Here is a 20,474-nt window from a genome sequence, read left to right on the forward strand (position 1 = left end):
ACCATTATCTAACAAAAACTACCCTTTGATGTTGATAAAATTCGAACGTTGAACTAGTGAACATTGTGAATTATTTTTGTTAGAACGTAAGAATGATGCAATTGATAAATGTTATTGAAAAGCGTAACCGGCTTATTAAAATAAAATTAATTATTTTTTAATCACGATGAATTAAAATATTTCTTTGCATTACATTATTACTATTCAATGATAAAATACATTTAAATTCATTTTGCACATTTCATTCAGTATTTACGATATTCATCGCATGAAGTACCGACAAGTAACTCATCGATGTTTTTAGAATCTGTAATATTTATATATGTATTTTTGTAAACGAATTAATTTTTTTTTTTTTTTTTAACCCATACTTAAATGTCAACGATATTGTTACTTACACTGCTAAATAGTTTATGACTTAATGGACAAAATTTGCCAGCTGTTATGTGTAAAGGTATTCGTGCTCGTAGCATTATTATCATGAGCGATTTAGCTTCGTTTGGTGATAATTCGTACCACGGATATTCGTAAGCGGCATCAATAATTCCTATGGTCTATAATATCGAATGTCATATTATCGTAATCTTATTCATCTTGCGGTTTTGTTAGGATAATGCAAAAAAAAAAAAAATTGAATCAGTTACCTCGGAAAGAAGTTTCTCGCCTGTATAACAATACAAATATATCTGTACCAAGATGAATGTTATAAAGATTGCAAAGAAAGTTAGTTGAACGAAAACCATTTCATTATTTCTTCCAATGAACTATGGAATGATCGTGGACATATACTTTTACTTATATAAATTTTTCTGTGAAAATAATCTATTAATGTGAATCTATAATCTCACCAATAACACCAGAAAGCATGTAACGCAAAGTTGTACCGTACAGCCGAGGATTTGGAACAGTAACATGTCATTAAATTGTTCCTCGATCGTATCGGTGAATCTGCAAAAAAAAAGAAAAATAGCCAATCGATTAGAAATGATTAGGACATGACGATATTAACATGACGTTATTACGAAATTATATACATATACCTGTTTAGAGAATCGTGCTTTTTAACGATTTGAGAGAGTTCTGCTTTAAACTGATTGCCTCCGTGAGATGGCAAATCACGTAAGCGTTGTTTCAAGTTTTCGTACTGTCCGCACGCGTGAAATATTAAAGTAATCACAAAAGTGTCTACGGCCGTGTAAGTCTCACTAGTGCAATACGCAGCCAGAATTTGAGCAAATACGGTCAGCTCATAATTTGGCGTGGGTTGTATGTCATATGGAAAATAAGAGCGTAATATGAGGGTACGGCCGACAAAACGAATGAATACAAAATATAGAATGATGAAAAAAACAATAAGTACTTTAGATGTTAAGAGAAATACGAGAGATACGCGTCTGCAAATTTTGGCAGTGTACATCATCCTTCTTGCTTCTTCCTTCGTTTTCGTATTTTTTCGATCTTCTTCCATACTTGACAGTAGAACACTAATGGCTTGAGTAATATAATTTATTGAAAGAAAATAAATTTTTAGGTGTACAATTAAAAAAAAATAAATAAATAAATAAATAAAAAAAAAATAAATAAAAACAAAAAAAAATTAATACAATGAGATTTTATTATGAGAAAGTTAAAAGAAAATAAAGAAAGGAAAAAAAATGTCTCATAGAAGTGTACGTGAGAGTTCAGTAAAATATAATAATAATTCAAATTTAACATTAATTACATCTTCCATTGAACCAAAAGATAGTTGTCTTGAAAATGGCAATTAAAACGGTCATGTTTCCAACTGATAAGTTTTCAGCGATCAAGTCGATATCACCCCATATGAAGTAGAGATTAATCGTTTGTGGTATCGCAATGAAAAGTAACATCATGCTAAGTGGTAGAATGATCAAGTAACTCGATGCTCGATTGTATTTTCTTTCCTCTGGCCAGATTCCCAATATCTTCATAATGAGACGATTCCATCCGTAAATATAATCCACGTAGGAAACTTTGACACATTGATCGATCAATTAAGTATCAGTAATAAGCTTATAAAATTAAGATAACACTTTTCAAATGATTTGATGGAACTAATGATCAGTATGAATTACTTCTTGATGATAAATTTTTATCCAATGCTTTTTTCTTTTTTTTTTCCTTTATATATATATTTGTTCTGAGTAATCCGTTATACCTCGAGTCAAATCCATGTATGGGTTTCCTTTACAGCGACGTATCGGGAACTGATCCTTTCTTAGTTTGTTTCTCTTTAAAGTATTCTTTTTTTTTCTAGCGCATGCTCTATAAGAACACCTGCTACTATATTATTTATATCCTTGGGATAATTAACCGTATTAATTTCTTATATTAATTATTCATTCTTAAGATTGGTAATTATATGTGCTTTTTTTTCTGTTTATTTTTTTTTTCCTCTAAACTTATTTATAGAAAGTGTATGTATATTTTCTTGTTTCAATGGTATAGCTATTTGTATGATAGTGTTGAACAGATCCCTCTGTGGTAAGACTTTCAAAGCTATTTTCTGCTTGTACATTCTAACTCCAGTGGTTATGTTGATCTAAGATTTGTGGTAACATTTCATGTTACCGACAATCCCTTCAGTTACCAACTCTAAGTACTTCGATGCTTATTTTCAGAATGTAAGTGGATAATGTTTGATAAGAAGTTATGATCAGATATAATCTCGTAGATTTTTAATAAGATTTTAATAGTAACATTATTTTTAAATATCATTTGAATAAATAATATTCTCTTAGTTATATCACTCGCTTTGAATTTGCGCGAATATATTTTGTTTTTCCTGAATGTTTTTTCCTTTCCCTTTTCTTTTCTCTTTTTTTTTTCTTTTTTTTTTTCATGTAGGAAGAACAAAAATATTGATGTAAAAAAACAATCGATATTCTATTTTTTCATTATAATTAGAAAGTTAATATTGCTTCTTACATTCTTAAAAGCACATTTTTTATTTATCATGCACAAAATACGCAATGATACTCCCATGTCATGATAAACATAAATTAGTGTATTAGAGATTTAGATTTTTTTTTTTTAGAGAGAAACTACTGAAACGCAATACCTTAGATATTGATAAAATTGTTTGCTCAATAAATAATCTTTTTTTATATTTTTTTTTGGAGGTAGGATTTGCATAGGAATTACATGGTTAATAACTTTTTATAAATATAATTCTTTAAAATATAATCAACTGTTCGTTGACTTGCTTAATTGATAAAATTTTCAATAAATTTACATATTTTATGCCGCATTTACGGTATTCATCGCGTGAAGTAACGACAAGTAACTCATCGATGTCTTCAGAATCTGCACAAACGATACATTTTTTACAAGGAACAATTATTCTCAAATTATCTTCTCATATATAAGAGTGTAATATCGTTATATTTACCTTGCCAAAAAGTTTTTGACTGAACGAACAAAATTTGGCTGCAGTTATGCTCATAGGTACACGTGCTCGAAACATGATAATCATTAAAGATTTGATTTGATTGGGTGATAAATTATACCACTGACACTCGTACACTGCATCGGCAATTCCCATGCTCTATAAAATCAAATAAAATGGTCTTAGTCATTTTCTTTTTTTTTTTTTTTTTCGAGAAAAAAAAATATAAAAGAGGGAAATTAATTAACCTCTGTAATGAGTTGCTCGCCAATATAACAATACAAATAGATTTGAAACAAAACGTATAATAAATAGAATCCGAAGAATAACATTTGGATCAGAATCATTCCGTCATTTCCTTGTAGTGCCTAGTACAATTATAGATATAATTTAATTACTTTTCGATAATTCAATTAAAATCTCACCAAGAGCGCCTGAAAACACGTTACGCAAAGTTGCACCGAACAGCCGAGCATTTGCAATAGTAACATGTCACTGAATTGTCTCTCGATCGTATTGACGAATCTAAAAAAAAAAAAAAAAAAAAAAAAAAACAAAAGAAAGAAAAAGAGTTGACTAAGAAACGATTAGTAAGAATTAGAAATTATGGTTATTATTAAATTCTATTGAAGTAAATGATAAGATAATTTTCTTTTTTTTTTGTTTTTTTTGTTATTAGAAAATGTCTACCTGTTTAGAGAATCGTGTTTTTTAACAATCTGAGCTAGTTTAGCTTTAAATTCATAGTCATTTTCAGGAGACAAATTTGATAACTGTTGTCTCAAATTTTTAAATTGTCCGCACGCATGAAAGACCAAAGTAACCACAAAAGTGTCTACCGACGTGTACGTTCCTCCTGTGCAATAGCCAGCCATAGTTTGTCCAAAAATAGTTAACTCATAATACGGGGTAGAAAGTTTGTCATACGGAAAATAACAGCGCAATATGAGAACATGGCCGATGTAGATAATTAATAATACATGAATAACAACGAAGAGAATAACAATAACGTAATAAGTTAAAGTACTTCCAATGGATATTTTTCTGCAAATTGCAGCGATCCTCATCATTCTTTTTGTTTCCTCTTCTGTATTCGTTTCATTTCGATCCATTTCCATACGAGATAGTAGAATACTTAGAGCTTGAGTAATATAATTATAATTGAAGGAAAATAAATCTTTTGATGTAAGGATATAATATTCTTTTAACGAGGAAGAGGATGGGTATTAAATTTAATCTTAGAAAAAAAGGTTTATCTTGTCGGAGAGTTTGAAAAAAAAAACAAAAAAAAAAAAAAAAAACAGAAAAAGTATTCATAAATCAATGAAAAATTATAATTGTTTGTGTAATTACATCCTCCACTGAACCAAAAGATAGTTGTCTTGAAAACGGCAATTAAAACGGTCATATTTCCAAGTGATAAATTTTCGACGGTCAAATCGATATCGCCCCATACGTAATAGAGATCTATCGTTTGTGGTATGTTGACGAATAGTAACATCGTGCTAATTGGTAGAAGGACGATGTAACTCGATGCTTGATTATATTTTCTTTTTTCTGGCCAGATACCCAATATCTTCATAGTGTAACGATTCCAGCCGCAAATGTAATCCACGTAGGAAACTTTAGAGCAATAGACGGATCGGTAAAATATTGTGGTAATCGTTTAAATGAATTAAAATATAGAAATTTTTAATGATATGACGAAATATTAATGCTCGCGATTTTATATAATTGGATTAATAATGACTCTTATAATTCAATAATTAAAATACCTCGGGTCACATCCATATAAGCTTTCCGTCACAGTTGCGTGTCGAGAACTGATTCTTCGTTGTTGATTTCTTCGTTTGAAGCTTTCCCTTTTTTTTAGCGCATGCTCTATAACAACTTCTTTCGTTACGTTCATACAATTGGTTGAAATTTTTTCTTCCTATCCTTTTATGAAAAATAATTTTTAATTCTTTTGAAAAACAAACGAAGTGAAATTTTCTTGTCAATTATCAGTTAAATCGGATCATAAAAAAAAAAAAAAAAATAAAATAAAAACAGAAAAAAAGAATTGTAAATTGTAAATATCTTTTACAGTTTAGCGTCCTATAATAATGCTCGCCTTGAAGAGATCCATCTATAGTAGAAACGTCTAAGCCTATTGCTACGCGACTTATTTCCTAACTCTCGTGGTTACTTTTTTTTTTTTCCTTTTTCTCTTAAGATTTACAGAGAACATTACACGTTACCGACAATGCATTGAGTTACCAACATTAAATGTATTGAGTCATAGTGTTAGAATAGAAATCGATGAAGATAGAAAATTTTACACAAAAGTATGATAAATGCATCCTGTTTTGTATTACTTTAATAAAAATCATTAGAATAAAGATTAAGTAGTAAAATTGTTTACTCTATATTTCTACTTTATAATAAAATCTAATATTATTTCTATGTACAGAAACGTTTTATTCTGTATTTACGACATTTACTGCGAGGAGTACAGACAAGTAACCCATCGATGTCTTCAAAATCTGCGATACATATATACGTGTATCACGAACTGGTTTTTTTCTTTCTTTTTTTTTTTTTTCTTCTTCATCAAGTATTATACAAACGTTTACTTACATCGGTGAAAAGTTGATGGCTGAATATACTAAATTTTCCTGCTGTTATGCAAAGGGGTACTCTTGCTCGATGCATGATTATCATAAGTGATTTAGCCTCATTAGGAGATAAATCGTACCATTTGCACTCGTATGCAGCATCGGCAACTTTGATGCTCTATGAGAGAACAAAAATTATATAATTTTATTTATCTTATCTTTATTTAAAAAAAAAAAAAAAAAAAAAAAAAAGTATATATATTTACCTTTGAAATGAGTTTCTCACCGATGTAACAATACAAGTAAATTTCTAGCAAAATATATGTAATACATAACACGAAGAAAGTCATGTGAATAAATTTTATGACCATCGTTTCTTTCTTTCCAAGGATCTAAAATAATCCCAGAGGTAGTTTAAATTCGTACTAATCTCTCTAATAATTTATTTAGAATCCTACCATAATCGGTAAGAAAAACAAAGCACAAAGTTGAATCGTACAGGCGATCATTTGCAACAGTAACATATCGTTGAATTTTTTTTCGATCGTATTGACGAATCTGGGTAAAAAAAAAAAAAAAAAAAAAAATCAAAGAATTATTAAATTATAGTATATATTATTAAATCTTTTGTGCAAATGAATTGTATACAAAAAATAATGTTTTTTTTTCTTCTTTAGGAACAAGTGTATACCTGTTTAGAGAATCGTGTTTCTTAACGATTTTGACAAGTTTAATGTAAAATTCATTGTCATTTCCGCGACGTAGATCGCGTAATTGGTTTCCCAAATTTTCAAATTGTCCGCAAACATGAAGCACTAACATAGCCAGAAAAGTGTCTACAGATGTATAAGCATTGCCCATGCAACATGCAGCCAATGTTTGAGCAAAAACGGTTAGCTCGTAATTCGGTGTCGATTGTATGTTGTAAGGAAAATATGAGCGCATTATGAGAATACGGCCGATGTAATGAACTAATAAAAAATGTAGAATGACGAAAAGAATAACGAGTACGTCGTAGGTTAAAGTACATGCAATGGATATTTTTCTGGAAATTTTCGCGATACTCATCATTCTTCTCGTTTCCTCCTCGGTATTCGCTTCTTTCCGATCCTCTTCCATGTTAGATAGTAGAACACTGATGGCTTGAGTAATACAATTAATTGAAAAAAAAAAAAAAAAACAAAAAAAAAAGATAAGCGTTTGGATAAAGAAAAATTTTTCTTTTATATGTATATATATATATATTTTTTTTTTAATAAATTCATCAAAGAAATTAATTTAAAAGTACGTTATAAGAGAGTGACGAATTAGAAAAAGAAAAAAAAAAGAAAAGAAAAAAAGGAATAAAAAACTTCAAAAATCAATGAAAAATTATAATTGTTTGTGTAATTACATTCTCCACTGAACCAAAAGATAGTTGCCTTTATGATCGCAAGTAACACAGTCATGTTTCCTACTGACAAATTTTCTGTGGTCAAATCGATATCACCCCATATGAAGTAGAGATCAATCGTTTGTGGTATTCCAATGAACAGTAACATCATGCTAAGTGGTAGAAGAATCAAGTAACTCGATGCTTGATTATATTTTCTTTCTTCTGGCCAGATTCCCAATATTTTCATAATGTAACGATTCCAACCGCAAATGTAATTCACGTAGGAAACTTTAGTATGTTGTCCGATCGAGACAGTATTTATAAAATAAAATGAAATTACTAACGTTATAATGAAACTAATTGTGATATTGATTAATTGTAATTTCATCCAATGTTTCTTTCTGTTTTTTTTCTTTCTTTTTTTTTTTTTTTTTTTTTTTTTTCTTGTATTATTTGTTTTCAGTAAAATCCGTTATACCTCGGTTATGATCCATCTTCCAAGCTATCGTCACAGTAACGTATCAGGAACTGATCCTATCGAGTTCATTTCTCTTTGAAACATTTCTTTTCTAGCGCATGCTCCATAAGAATTGCTACCATTTTATCCTATTTATCAGGAACTTTTCGAATTAATTATCTCGAATAATTTTAATCGCCAATATAGAAAAATTGAATGTTACGTTTGGTGATAATTATTGGGTCAAATATATATATATATATATATATCGTAGAAATAAATATTTTTTTATTTCAATATTTTATATAAGATAATTTTAAGCAGATCCCTCTATGTTAAGAACTTTTAAGACCTTTGATAGATATTTATTCTGCATCGTTACTCACATGGTTACTTTGTTCCAAGATTTATGGAAACATTTGATATTACCGACAATACAGTGTTACCAGCTCTAAGTACTTTGATACATTGTTTTCATATATAAATCGATTTAACTTGAATGAAAAATTTGATAAAACACATAATTTTTTTATCTTGTTAGAAGAATAAAATCATTGGAACAAATATTAGGTAATAAAATTATTTGCGATATATTTCTACTATAGATTTAGTTCAACAATAAATAGTACATTTGGAGATGCATTTGTACATTTTATTCCGTATTTACAATGTTCATAGCATGGAGTACCGACAAGTAACTCATCGACGTTCTCAAAATCTGCGATAATTGTATCATAAGGAATTACTTTTCTTGATAAATTATATAAATAACTACGTGATATCTTTACTTACGTTGCAAAAGAGTTTATGACTGAAAGAACAAAATTTTCCTGCGGTTATGAAAAATGGTACTTTTGCTCGGATCATGATCATAATAAGTGATCTAGCTTTATTAGATGATAAATCATACCACTCACATTCGTAGACAGCGTCCATAATTCCTATGCTCTGTGACATTCAAAGTTTTCATTAACCGATTCATCCCATTTTCTTTAAAAAAAAAAAAAAAAAAAAAAAAAAAAAAAAAAAAAAAAATAAGAAATAGTTACCAAGGAATTATTTACCTCTGAAATAAGTTCCTCACCAATGTAACAATACAAATAGATTTGAAGCAAAACGTATGTTATGCATAACAGGAGGAATACTATTTGAATTAAGATTATACCATCCTTTCCTCCAAGAGTCTAAAATAATCATCGAGATAGTTGAATCCGTAATAATGACCTTTCTAGTAATTTATTTAAAATCTAACCAAAAGAACCAGGAAACACATAACGCAAAGTTGCACCGTACAGCCGACCATTTGCAATAGAAACATGTCATTGAAATTATTTTCGATCGTATTGACGAATCTGAAAAAAATTAAGAAAATCGGAAAGAAGCGATCAGAAAGTCACTATACTGTGTATTATTAAATTTTATACATATGAATTATAAATTCTTTTTTTTTCTTTTTCCTTTTCTAGAAAATACCTGCTCAATGAATCGTGCTTCTTAACGATTTGACCAATTTTAATGAAAAAATCTTCATTGTCTTTTTCACAACACAAATCGCGCAAACGTTGTTTCAAATTTTTAAGTTGTCCACATACATGGAACACCAAAGTAGCGACGAAAGTATCAACCGATGTGTAAACTCCGGCTGCGCAGTATGCAGCCAATGTTTGACCAAGAACTGTTAGCTCGTAATTCGGTGTGGATTGGATGTTGTATGGGAAATAAGAGCGTATTATGAGAATATGACCGATATAACGAACTAATAGAATATGCAGAATGATAAAAAGAATAATTATTATGTAATACGTTAAATTACATCCAATGGATATCCTCCTGCAAATTTTCGCGATCCTCATCATCCTTCTTGCTTCTTCCTCGGTATTAGTCTCTTTTCGATCCTCTTCCATATGAGATAGTAGAACACTAATGGCTTGAGCAATATAATTCATTGAAAGACAATAAATATACCGATTTTCTTTTCTTTTTTTTTTTTTTTTTTTTGAGTAATACAAAAATTCATCAAAGAAATTAATTTAAAAAGAATTTTTATATATGATAGAATTAAAACAAAAATATTTTGTTGAAATACCGATCGATTAGTTGAACAGAAATGCACATGGAAATTCAATGTAATAATCTATTATAATTGGACGTTTAATTACATTCTCCATTGAACCAAAAGATAGTTGTCTTCAATGCCGCAATTAAGATAGATAAATTTCCTACAGACAAGTTTTCGACGATCAAGTCGATATCACCCCATATGAAGTAGAGATTAATCGTTTGTGGTATTCCAATGAACAGTAACATCATGCTAAGTGGTAGAAGGACCAAGTAATTCGATGTTTCATTGATTTTTCTTTTCTTCGGCCATATCCCCAATATCTTCATAGTATAACGATTCCAGCCACAAATGTAATCCACGTATGAAACTTTAGAACGTTCACCGATCGACAAAATATTAGTAGGTTTAATCGAAATTAAATTGATAAATTCTAATGATTTGATGAAATCTAATTAATGTGCTCGAATAACCGATTTAATTATGACTTTTGATTCAATGCTTTTCCTTATGTATTATTTGTTCAATAATCGTTTATACCTCGATTCATATCCATATGTTAGCTTTCCTCACAGCGACGTATCGAAAACTGATTCCACCTTAGTTCGCTTCTATTTGAAGCTATTCCTTCCTAGCGCATGCTCCGTTAATAACTTCTACTACGTTGTCCATGGTATTAAGAAAATTTCTTCGTATTAATATATTAAATAATTACAATTGTAATGTGCTGGAACATACGTCATGGTTTATGATTAACGATTATTTTAGATTATATTGATTTAATCAAAAAATTATAAATCTTTTTGAATGATACGTAGTTATATGCGTAAGATAGTTTTAAACAGATCCCTCTACAGTAAAAATTTCTAAACCCCTTGTCAATACTTACGTGGTCACTCTTCTCTAAGAAAATCATGAATACGTTTTTTCTTACCGACGATGCATCATTTTACCAGCATTAAGTGATATCGGGCTTCGGGATATAAATCGATAAAAAGTTGACAAAAGGATATGTATAATCATATTACATTTTAATTACATTTAAATAAACATATGATTATTTTTAAAATTATTTTAAAGAATAATTTAACTTCAGTTTAAATAATTCGATTGTCCAAAAGTTTTAATCGACAAATTTGATTTTCATCGCATATAGGACGGACAAGTAACCCATCGATGTTTTTAAAATCTGTTGGATAAGAAATTTCAAGATAATTTTTATTATAATTAGAAAAATAAAATTTGCCACTTACATAGCTGAAAAGTTCATGATTGAAGGAACAAAATTTTCCTGCAGTAATATGCGATGATAATTGTGCTCGACACATTATTATTATAAGACATCTAGCTTCGCTTGGTGATAAATGATACCAGTCGCAATTGTACACGGCATAAGCAATTTTCATTCCCTGTGGTATTACAGTTTTTTCTTTTTTTTTTTTTTTTCTTTTTTTTCTTTTTATCGCGGAACAAGTGCAGTGCATAACTATGTATTTACCTCAGAAAAAAGTTTCTGACCGATATAACAATATAGGTAAATGTGAAGCATGACGTACGTTGTGTATATAGTAAAAAAGAATAGTCGAATTATCAAGAGACTGTGATCGTCATCTACAATGGTCTGGAATAGTCACACAAACAAAATTAAAAGAACTTAAATCTTGATGTAGCTATTTTTTTTTTTTTTTACCGAAATTGCTTGATAGAATTGAACACAGAGTTGCATTGTACAGCCAAGCATTTGTACAAGTAACATGCCGTTGAATCTGTCATCGATTGTTTCAGCATATCTAGGAAAAGTAGAAATATCGTATAAGTTTGGTAAAAATTTTTTAACCATTCTTTTTTTCTCGTACCTATTAAGCATATCATATTTTTCCACAATTCTCGCCAGATCAATTCGAAAATTTTTGTTACTTTCCGAACACAATTGGGTCAAGTTTTTTCTGAGACTCGAAAATTGTCCGCACACATGTAACACCAACATTGTCATGAATGTATCAACAGCTGTATAACTGTTGGCTGCGTAAAGTGCGGCTGTAATTTGTCCAATCTGGGTTAGTTCAAAATTCGGAAAGATGTGGGTGTTATATGGGAAAGAGGCACGATAATACAAAACCCGTCCGGTAATCGGTAGCAATAGGGTTCTTATTATCACATGAGTAAAAACAATACAATTACACATTATGATACTTCCAGTTGTTATCTTCCTACTGATATCAGCGATTCTCATCATCTTCTTAATGTTTTCCTCGGTTGTAGCTTCTCTTCGATCGTTTTCCATGTGCCATAGAAGTATTTTCATGGCTTGACGATGGAAATAATTGGTTTATAAAAATATTAATTTTCGAATATAACTTTCTACTTTGAAAAAAAAAAAAAAGAAAAAAAAATAATCTTATGTATAATTACATCTCCCGTTGGACCAAAATGCTGCTGTCTTCAATAGAGAAATTGTTATAATTATGTTTGATACCGATAGATTTTCGACGATCGATTCGAAATCATCCCAAATGAAATAGAGATTTGTTGTTTGTGGTACGGTAATAAAGAGAAACATAAAACCGATCGGGAATAAAACTTTATAGCTGGATGCATAAGTGAAACCTCTTTCTTCCGGCCAAATCCCCATGAAGATCATAATTTTCCGATTCCAGCCGCAAGCGTAATCCACGTAGGAAACTATGATGCGTCACATTAATTATATATATATATATATATATACGTATATTAAACAATCGATTGCGATAAACCGTTTTGTTATTAATCGTAATTTTTATCGCCTTCTCTTTTTATTTATTTTAATTGTAATACATTTTCTGATTATTAATAATGTAATACCTTGATCAACATCCATGTAAGCTTTCCTCGCAACGACGCATCAAGAACTGATCTCTCTTGATATTTTTTACGTTTAAAGCACTTCTTTCTCGCGCATGCTCCGTAAAATCAATCAAGTCCGCATTATCCTAATCGTAAAAATATAATTAAAGTTTTCAAATTTGTATCGATTCCAATTAAGTTTTAATGACGAATATATATTTTAGATGAAATAACGAATTTTATTAATAATCATTATAATAATCATTAAGGATCACATTAAACGCGGCCCTCTATAGTAAGAAATACTAAACGATTTCATAACTCGCTCGGTTACTATGTTACTTTTATCTTTCTGCACTTTATCTTACCGACATTCCATCGAGTATTTAATTTTTCTCATCGTCTTTTTATTTATCGATAGTATGAAAAAATCGTTAGACGAAACGATATAATAATCTCCTAAGAATCTAATTCGTCGTCTGTTATATGCTAATGTTAGATGTATAATTTAACTAATTGATAATTGCATCTTTTTCCAATCTATATAAAATTATTGAATACTATTTTATCTTTTAAATTAATTCAACGCGTTAATTAATAAATTAGGATGACGTGTTTGGATTTATTCTACATTTGTGTATTTTATTATGTATAAGACGGACACTTAATCCATGGACGTTTTCAATATCTGCGTAATATGGAATATGTAAAATTAAGTTTATAATAGCGATTTGTTAATTGTTATTATTTACTTACTTTGATAAAATGTTAATTAAAGAATTTTTATTTAAAATTCTTCATCGTTTCTTTCATAACACGCAAATCACGCAGACGTTGTTTCAAACTTTTAAGTTGTTTATACATACATGGAATATTAATATAGATATGAAAGTATCTATTGATGCGTAAACTCCGTCTATGCGTAGCATGCGTGGATTGTGTGGATTGTATGTTATACGAGAAATAAAATTGTATGAAGATGAAGATGGCCGATATAATGAACTAATAGAAGATGCAGAATGATAAAAAGAATAATTATTATGTAATACGTTAAATTACATCCAATGGATATCCTTCTGAAAATTTTCGCGATCCTCATCATCCTTCTTACTTCTTCCTCGGTATTAGTCTCTTTTCGATCCTCTTCCATACGAGATAGTAGAACACTAATGGCTTGAACAATATAATTCATTGAAAGACAATAAATATTCCGTTTTTTTTTTTTTGAGTAATACAAAAATTCATCAAAGAAATTAATTTAAAAAGAATTTTTATCTATGAAAGAATTAGAATAAATAAGTACAAGATGTTTTTTGAAATACCGATCGATTGGTTTCATAGGAATGATCGTGAAAATTCAATGACATAATCAATTATAATTTGTCATATAATTACATTCTTCACTGAAATCAAGAGATAATCGTCTTCAAGACTATGTATTTAATACAATTACATTTCCAAAAGACAAGAGATTATATCTCGATTAACTAACATCGATGTGTTGGCTTTCCTCACAGTGAAAACTATATCGAAAATTGATCCTACCTGAGTTCGCTTTTATTTGATGCTATTCATTTCTAGTGCATACTCTGTTATTAACTTCTACTGCGTTGTCCATGGTACTAAGAAAATTTCTTCGTATTAATATCTTAAATAATAACAATCGTCGTGTTAGAACAAACATAATGGGTTATGATTAACGATGATTATTTTAGATTATATTGATTTACTTTAAAAAAATTATAAATCATTTCTCCGAATGATAAAGATTTATACGTAAGATAGTTTTAAAGAGATCTCTTTATAGTAAGAATATTTAATTTCTTTGTCATTTTTTACATAACTTAACTCTTTTGGTCACTTTTTTGAGAGATCTATGAAAAATTTTTTTTAATATCGACGATCCATCGTTTTATCAGAGTTAAATATTTCGTGATATTGGCCTTCAGGTAATAAATCGATTAAATGTTGTCATAAAAACGTATAATAATGTTACATCGTTGCATTAAAGTAAATGTAATATTATTTTAAAAATTATTCAAGAATAATTTTACTTTAGTTTAAATACTTTACTTTTTCAAATGTTTTAATCGACATCTTTGGTTTTCATCGCATATAGGACGGACAAGTAACCCATCGATGTTTTTAAAATCTGTTGGATTGAAAATTTCTTACATACTACTATTTATATACGTACTATTTATTACAATTAAATGATTGAAATTTGTTATTTACCTTGCCGAATAGCTCATGATTGAAGGAACAAAATTTTCCTGCAGTAATACGCGATGATAATTGTGCTCGACACATTATTATTATAAGACATTTAGCTTCCTTTGGTGATAGATCGTACCAGTTGCAATCGTACGCTGCATAAGCAATTTTCGTTCCCTGTGGTATTACAGTTTTTTCCTTTCTTTTTTTTTCTTTTTTTTTCTTTTTTTTTTTTTTTGTTTTTCTTTTCATCGGGAAAAAAATTGAATACATGATTATATATTTACCTCAGAGAAAAGTTTTTCGCCGACGTAACAATATAGATAGATATGAAGCATGACGTACGTTGTGTATATAGCAAAAAAGAATAGTCGGACTATCAAGAGACCTTGATCGTCATCCACAAGAGCCTGGAATAGTCGCACATAGAACATTACGATTTAAGGTAACAATTTGATAGAGCTATTTACTTTTCTCTCTCTCTTTTTTTTTTTTTTCTTTTTTTACCGAAATTGCTTGATAGGATTGAACGCACAGTTGCACTGTACAGCTAAGCATTTGGATAAGCAACATGCCGTTGAATCTGTCCTCGATCGTTTCAGCATACCTACGAAAAAATATAAATATCGTATAAAATTGGTAAATATTTTCGGAGATGCTTTCTTTTCTCGTACCTGTTAAGCATATCATACTTTCGTACAATTCTTCTTAGATCGATATGAAAATTTCTATTACTTTCCGAACACAACTTTGTCAATTTTCTACGGAGATTCGAAAATTGTCCGCACACGTGTAACATCAACATTGCCATGAAAGTGTCAACAGCTGTGTAACTGTTCGCAACATAAATTGCGGCTGCAATTTGGCCAATCAGTGTTATTTCGAAATTTGGAAAGATTCGAGTGTCGTATGGGAAATAAGCACGATAATACAAAACCCGTCCGGTATATGGTAACAAAAGGGTTTTAAATGTCACAAAAGTTAAGGCAACAAAGTTACACATTATGATACTTCCAGCTATTATCTTCCTGCTGATAACACCGATACTCATCATTTTCTTGATGTTCTCCTCGGCTTTAGCTTCTTTTCGATCGCTTTCCATGTGCGATAGAAGTACTTTCATAGCTTAACAATAGAAATTATTGCTTTATAAAATTATTAACTTTTCAATGAACCTCCTTTCTTAAAAAGAAAATAATTTTAATATAGTTACTTCTTCTGTTGGACCAAAAGGTAGCTGTCTTCAATATAGCAATAGTGGTAGTCATGTTTCCCACCGATAAATTCTCCACGATCAATTCGAAATCACCCCAAATAAAATAGAGATTCGTTGTTTGTGGTAGGGTAATGAATAGAAACATAAAACCAATCGTGAATAACACTTTGTAACTGCACGCATTGGCAAATCCTCGTTCTTCCGGCCAAATCCCCATGAACTTCATAATTTTTTGATTCCAGCCGCTAGCGTAATCCACGTAGGAAACTTTCCGTGCACCACATCGATCGAGATATGTTTATGATTAATGATTTAATATTAATTATATGTATATAATATAAATTAACCGTTCTGTTATTAATTATTATTAATCGTAATTTTTATCGCTTTCTCTTTTTATTTATTTTAACTATAATATATTGTCTGATCATTAATAATATAATACCTCGATCAGAATCCATGTAAGCTTTCCTCGCAACGATGCATCAAGAACTGATCTCTCTTGATATTTTTCTACGTTCAAAGCACTTGCACTTTCTCGCGCATGCTCCGTAAAATCAATCGAGACCGTATTATCATATTTCGCATTTGTTATAATTCATGATAAAAATATAATTAAAGTTTTCAAATTTGTATCGATTCCAATCAAGCTTTAATGTTTGATATACAATTTAGATGAATTAAAAAATTTCATTGATCTATATAAAAATTATAATAATCATTAAGGATCACGTTAAACGCTTCCCTCTATAGTAAGGAATACTAAACAATTTCATAACTCGCTCGGTTACTATGTTACTAGTCGTTTGTGTGTTTCTGCTTGTGCTGATTACCTTATCGACATATTAACATATATTATTTTTTTATAATGTTTTTTGAAACATATCACTGTGGATATTGTCGTGTAAACTTCATGCATTCATTCTCATCATTCTCTGTTTTTCTTCCATGATATTCGATTATATACTCGATTGTAGGCACATCATCTTACCGACATACTCTCGAATATTTCATTATTTTCATTTTCTTTTTATTAATTGATATTGTTAAAATAATCATTAAACGAAACGATATAGTAGTCTCTTAAGAATCTAATTCATCGTCTACATATTCAAGTGTTAGGTAAATAATTTAACTAATTGAAAATTTGCAATTGTTTTTAATTTATATACAATTTGAATATTATTGGATCTTTTAATTCAACACGTTAATTAATAAATTAGGATGACGTTTTTGAATTTATTCCAGATTTTTGGATTTCATGGTACACAAGACGGGCAAATAATCCATAGACAGTTTCAAAATCTATGGAATATGAAATTTATAAAATTATGTTTATTATTAGAATTATTAATTGTTATTTATTATTCACTTTTGTAAAAAGTCGAACATGTTCTATTTACTTTCGGTCGTATTGACGAATTTGAAAGAAAAAGAAATTCAAAAAGCAGTGATCTGAAAGTCACTATATTCCGTATTATTAAATTTTATTTAAACGATTTTTTTTTTTAATAATACAAAAATTCATTAATGAAGTTAATTTGAAAAGAATTTATATATATGAAAGAATTAGAAAAAAATATTTTTATTTTTTAAATACCGATCGATTAATTGAATAAAATTGTTTTATGATAAGAATTTTTAAACCCCTCGATTTTTACGTAGTCTATAAGAGATTTATAGAAAATTTTTATTTTTCTCTTTTGTAGAAACATTTTTTCTTATCGACGAGGGATCATTTTATCAGCGTTAAATATTTCATTATATCGGGCTCCGGGATATTAATCGATAAGAAGTTGACAAAAAGACGTGTAATCGTGTTACATGGTTATATTTTACTAAACGTAATATTATTTTAAAAATAATTAAGGAATAATTGAACTTAAGTAATTTAAATAATTTCCAAATGTTTTAATTAACATCTTTGGTTTTCATCGCATATAAAACGGACAAGTAACCCATTGATGTTTTTAGAATCTGTTAAATAGGAAATTATAAAATAGTATTTATTATCAGAAAATTGAAATTTGCGACTTACATTGCCGAAAAGCTTATGATTAAAGGAACAAAATTTTCCTGCAGTAATACGCGATGATAATTGTGCTCGACACATTATTATTATAAGACATTTAGCTTCCTTTGGGGATAGATTGTACCAGTTGCAATCGTACACAGCATAAGCCATTTTCGTTCCCTGTGATATAATATTTTTTTTTTTTCATTTTCATCGGAAAAAAAAACGAAATATATGATTAAATATTTACCTCAGAAAAAAGTTTCTCACCGACGTAACAATATAGATAGATATGAAGCATGACGTATGATGTGTATATAACGAAAAAGAATAGTCGGACTATCAGGAGTCCTTGATCGTCATCCACAAGAGCCTGGAATAGTTGCGCATACAATATTACAGTTTAAGATATCAAATTAATTCAGCTATTTCTTTTTCTCTTTTTTTCTTTTTTTTTTCTTTTTTTTTCTTTCTTTTTTTTTCTTTTTTTTCTTTTTACCGAAATTGCTTGATAAGATTGAACGCACAGTTGCACTGTACAGCCAAGCATTTGCATAAGCAACATACCGTTAAATCTGTCTTCGATTGCTTGAGCATATCTAGAAAAAGTAGAAATATGGTATAAGTTTGATAATCATTTTTAAAACCTTTTTTTTTCTTTCCCGTACCTGTTAAGCGTATCATACTTCTCCACAATCCTTGCTAGATCAATTCGAAAATTTTTATTACTTTCCGAACACAATTGGGTCAAGTTTTTTCTGAGATTCGAAAATTGTCCGCACACGTGTAACATCAACATTGCCATGAAAGTATCGACAGCTGTGTAACTATTGGCTGCGTAAAGTTCGGCTGTAATTTGGCCAATCAGAGTTAGTTCGAAATTTGGAAAGATTTTGGTGTCATATGGGTAATAGGCACGATAATACAAAACCCGTCCGGTATACGGTAGCAAAAGGGTTCTTAATGTCACATAAGTAAAGACGATAAAGTTACACATTATGATACTTCCAGTTATTATCTTCCTGCTGATAACAGCGATTCTCATCATCTTCTTGACGTTCTCCTCATCTTCAGCTTCTCTTCGATCATTTTCCATGTGAGATAGAAGTACTTTCATAGCTTGACAATAATAATAATTGGTTTATGAAATTATTCTCTTTTGAATAAGCCTTGCTTTTTCAAAAAAAATTAATCTTATTATAGTTACTTCTTCTGTTGGACCAAAAGGTAGCTGTCTTCAATATAGCAATTGTTGTAGTCATGTTTCCTACCGATAAATTCTCCACGACCAATTCGAAATCACCCCAAATGAAATAGAGATTCGTTGTTTGTGGTACGGTTATAAAGAGAAACATAAAACCGATCGGGAATAATACTTTGTAGCTGGACACATGAGTGAATCCTCTTTCTTCCGGCCAAATCCCCATGAACTTCATAATTTTTTGATTCCATCCGCTAGCGTAATCCACGTAGGAAACTTTACTTGCATCGCATCGATCGAGATACATTTATTATTTATGATTTAATATAATTATATATATATATATATATATATATATATATATATATATATATATATATGTATGTATATATTAAACAAATGATTGCGATAAAATGTTTTGTCAGTAATCGTAATTTTTATGGCTTTCTTTTTTTATTTATTTTAATTGTAATATATTTTCTGATTATAAATAATGTAATATCTCGACAAAAATCATATAAGCTCTCGTCGTAACGACGCATCAAGAACTGATCTCTCTTGATATTTTTTTACGTTTAAAGCGCTTCTTTCTCGCGCATGCTCCGTAAAATCAATCGAGACCGTATTATCATATTTCGCATTTGTTATAATTCATGATAAAAATATAATTAAAGTTTTCAAATTTGTATCGATTCCAATCAAGCTTTAATGTTTGATATACAATTTAGATGAATTAAAAAATTTCATTGATCTATATAAAAATTATATTAATCATTAAGGATCACGTTAAACGCTTCCCTCTATAGTAAGGAATACTAAACAATTTCATAACTCGCTCGGTTACTATGTTACTAGTCGTTTGTGTGTTTCTGCTTGTGCTGATTACCTTATCGACATATTAACATGTATTATTTTTTTATAATTATTTTTGGAACGCATTACTGTGGATATTGTCATGTAAACTTCATGCATTCATTCTCATCATTCTCTGTTTTTCTTCCATGATATTCAATTATATACTCGATTGTAGGCACATCATCTTACCGACATACTCTCGAATATTTCATTATTTTCATTTTTTTTTTTATTAATTGATATTGTTAAAATAA

At 29.5% G+C, this 20,474-nt stretch overlaps 5 protein-coding genes across 5 annotated transcripts in view; 1 reads left to right on the plus strand and 4 right to left on the minus strand.

Annotated features, from left to right (window-relative positions):
• Window positions 1–20,474, plus strand: part of LOC124422887 — an 89,234-nt gene that overhangs the window by 22,978 nt on the left and 45,782 nt on the right. The window lies entirely within an intron of this gene.
• Window positions 110–5,246, minus strand: LOC124422861. Its single transcript, XM_046959795.1, has 13 exons — window positions 5,185–5,246; window positions 4,763–5,032; window positions 4,100–4,550; window positions 3,835–3,934; window positions 3,658–3,777; window positions 3,413–3,568; window positions 2,180–2,252; window positions 1,724–1,993; window positions 1,041–1,491; window positions 849–948; window positions 645–764; window positions 399–554; window positions 110–307 (listed from the first exon to the last, which is right to left on the minus strand). Exons 1-13 carry the CDS (start codon window positions 5,198–5,200, stop codon window positions 242–244), a joined length of 2,349 nt encoding a protein of 782 aa, XP_046815751.1. The 5' UTR covers window positions 5,201–5,246; the 3' UTR covers window positions 110–241.
• On the minus strand, window positions 5,319–7,628 carry LOC124422862. The gene is made up of 4 exons (XM_046959796.1): window positions 7,400–7,628; window positions 6,628–7,148; window positions 6,029–6,184; window positions 5,319–5,934 (listed from the first exon to the last, which is right to left on the minus strand). The coding sequence occupies exons 1-4, from the start codon at window positions 7,626–7,628 to the stop codon at window positions 5,869–5,871; spliced, it is 972 nt and encodes a 323-aa protein (XP_046815752.1). The 3' UTR covers window positions 5,319–5,868.
• LOC124422863 lies at window positions 8,421–16,650 on the minus strand. Its single transcript, XM_046959798.1, has 14 exons — window positions 16,596–16,650; window positions 16,148–16,417; window positions 15,609–16,059; window positions 15,442–15,541; window positions 15,222–15,344; window positions 14,956–15,111; window positions 14,816–14,872; window positions 11,754–11,950; window positions 11,588–11,687; window positions 9,312–9,862; window positions 9,091–9,190; window positions 8,903–9,022; window positions 8,631–8,786; window positions 8,421–8,556 (listed from the first exon to the last, which is right to left on the minus strand). Exons 1-14 carry the CDS (start codon window positions 16,609–16,611, stop codon window positions 8,491–8,493), a joined length of 2,463 nt encoding a protein of 820 aa, XP_046815754.1. The 5' UTR covers window positions 16,612–16,650; the 3' UTR covers window positions 8,421–8,490.
• LOC124422864 (odorant receptor 13a-like) lies at window positions 18,062–19,591 on the minus strand. Its single transcript, XM_046959799.1, has 6 exons — window positions 19,372–19,591; window positions 18,833–19,283; window positions 18,664–18,763; window positions 18,415–18,537; window positions 18,189–18,344; window positions 18,062–18,127 (listed from the first exon to the last, which is right to left on the minus strand). Exons 1-6 carry the CDS (start codon window positions 19,589–19,591, stop codon window positions 18,062–18,064), a joined length of 1,116 nt encoding a protein of 371 aa, XP_046815755.1.

This window comes from Vespa crabro, chromosome 3 (genome assembly GCF_910589235.1).
Source record: "Vespa crabro chromosome 3, iyVesCrab1.2, whole genome shotgun sequence".
In the NCBI taxonomy this organism is placed as follows: Eukaryota; Metazoa; Arthropoda; class Insecta; order Hymenoptera; family Vespidae; genus Vespa; species Vespa crabro.

What these genes read in the sequence shown, in the direction of transcription:
- LOC124422861 (XM_046959795.1), bottom strand. An exon ending in AAACACGATTCTCTAAACAG is followed by an intron (nt 3,935 to 4,099) that starts GTAGACATTTTC and finishes TTTTTTTTTTAG; the next exon opens with ATTCGTCAATACGATCGAGA. An exon ending in GCGAGAAACTTCTTTCCGAG is followed by an intron (nt 555 to 644) that starts GTAACTGATTCA and finishes TCGATATTATAG; the next exon opens with ACCATAGGAATTATTGATGC.
- LOC124422862 (XM_046959796.1), bottom strand. Translation starts at nt 7,628, where the DNA reads ATGAAAATATTGGGAATCTGGCCAGAAGAAAGAAAATATAATCAAGCA. An exon ending in CTTTTGGTTCAGTGGAGAAT is followed by an intron (nt 7,149 to 7,399) that starts GTAATTACACAA and finishes GTATTACTCAAG; the next exon opens with CCATCAGTGTTCTACTATCT. An exon ending in GCCATCAACTTTTCACCGAT is followed by an intron (nt 5,935 to 6,028) that starts GTAAGTAAACGT and finishes TATGTATCGCAG; the next exon opens with ATTTTGAAGACATCGATGGG.
- LOC124422863 (XM_046959798.1), bottom strand. An exon ending in CTTTTGGTCCAACAGAAGAA is followed by an intron (nt 16,060 to 16,147) that starts GTAACTATATTA and finishes TCTATTGTTAAG; the next exon opens with CTATGAAAGTACTTCTATCG. An exon ending in GTGAGGAACTTATTTCAGAG is followed by an intron (nt 8,787 to 8,902) that starts GTAAATAATTCC and finishes TGAATGTCACAG; the next exon opens with AGCATAGGAATTATGGACGC.
- LOC124422864 (XM_046959799.1), bottom strand. Translation starts at nt 19,591, where the DNA reads ATGGGGATTTGGCCGGAAGAAAGAGGATTCACTCATGTGTCCAGCTAC. An exon ending in AAGTATGATACGCTTAACAG is followed by an intron (nt 18,764 to 18,832) that starts GTACGGGAAAGA and finishes TACTTTTTCTAG; the next exon opens with ATATGCTCAAGCAATCGAAG. An exon ending in ATCATAAGCTTTTCGGCAAT is followed by an intron (nt 18,128 to 18,188) that starts GTAAGTCGCAAA and finishes CCTATTTAACAG; the next exon opens with ATTCTAAAAACATCAATGGG.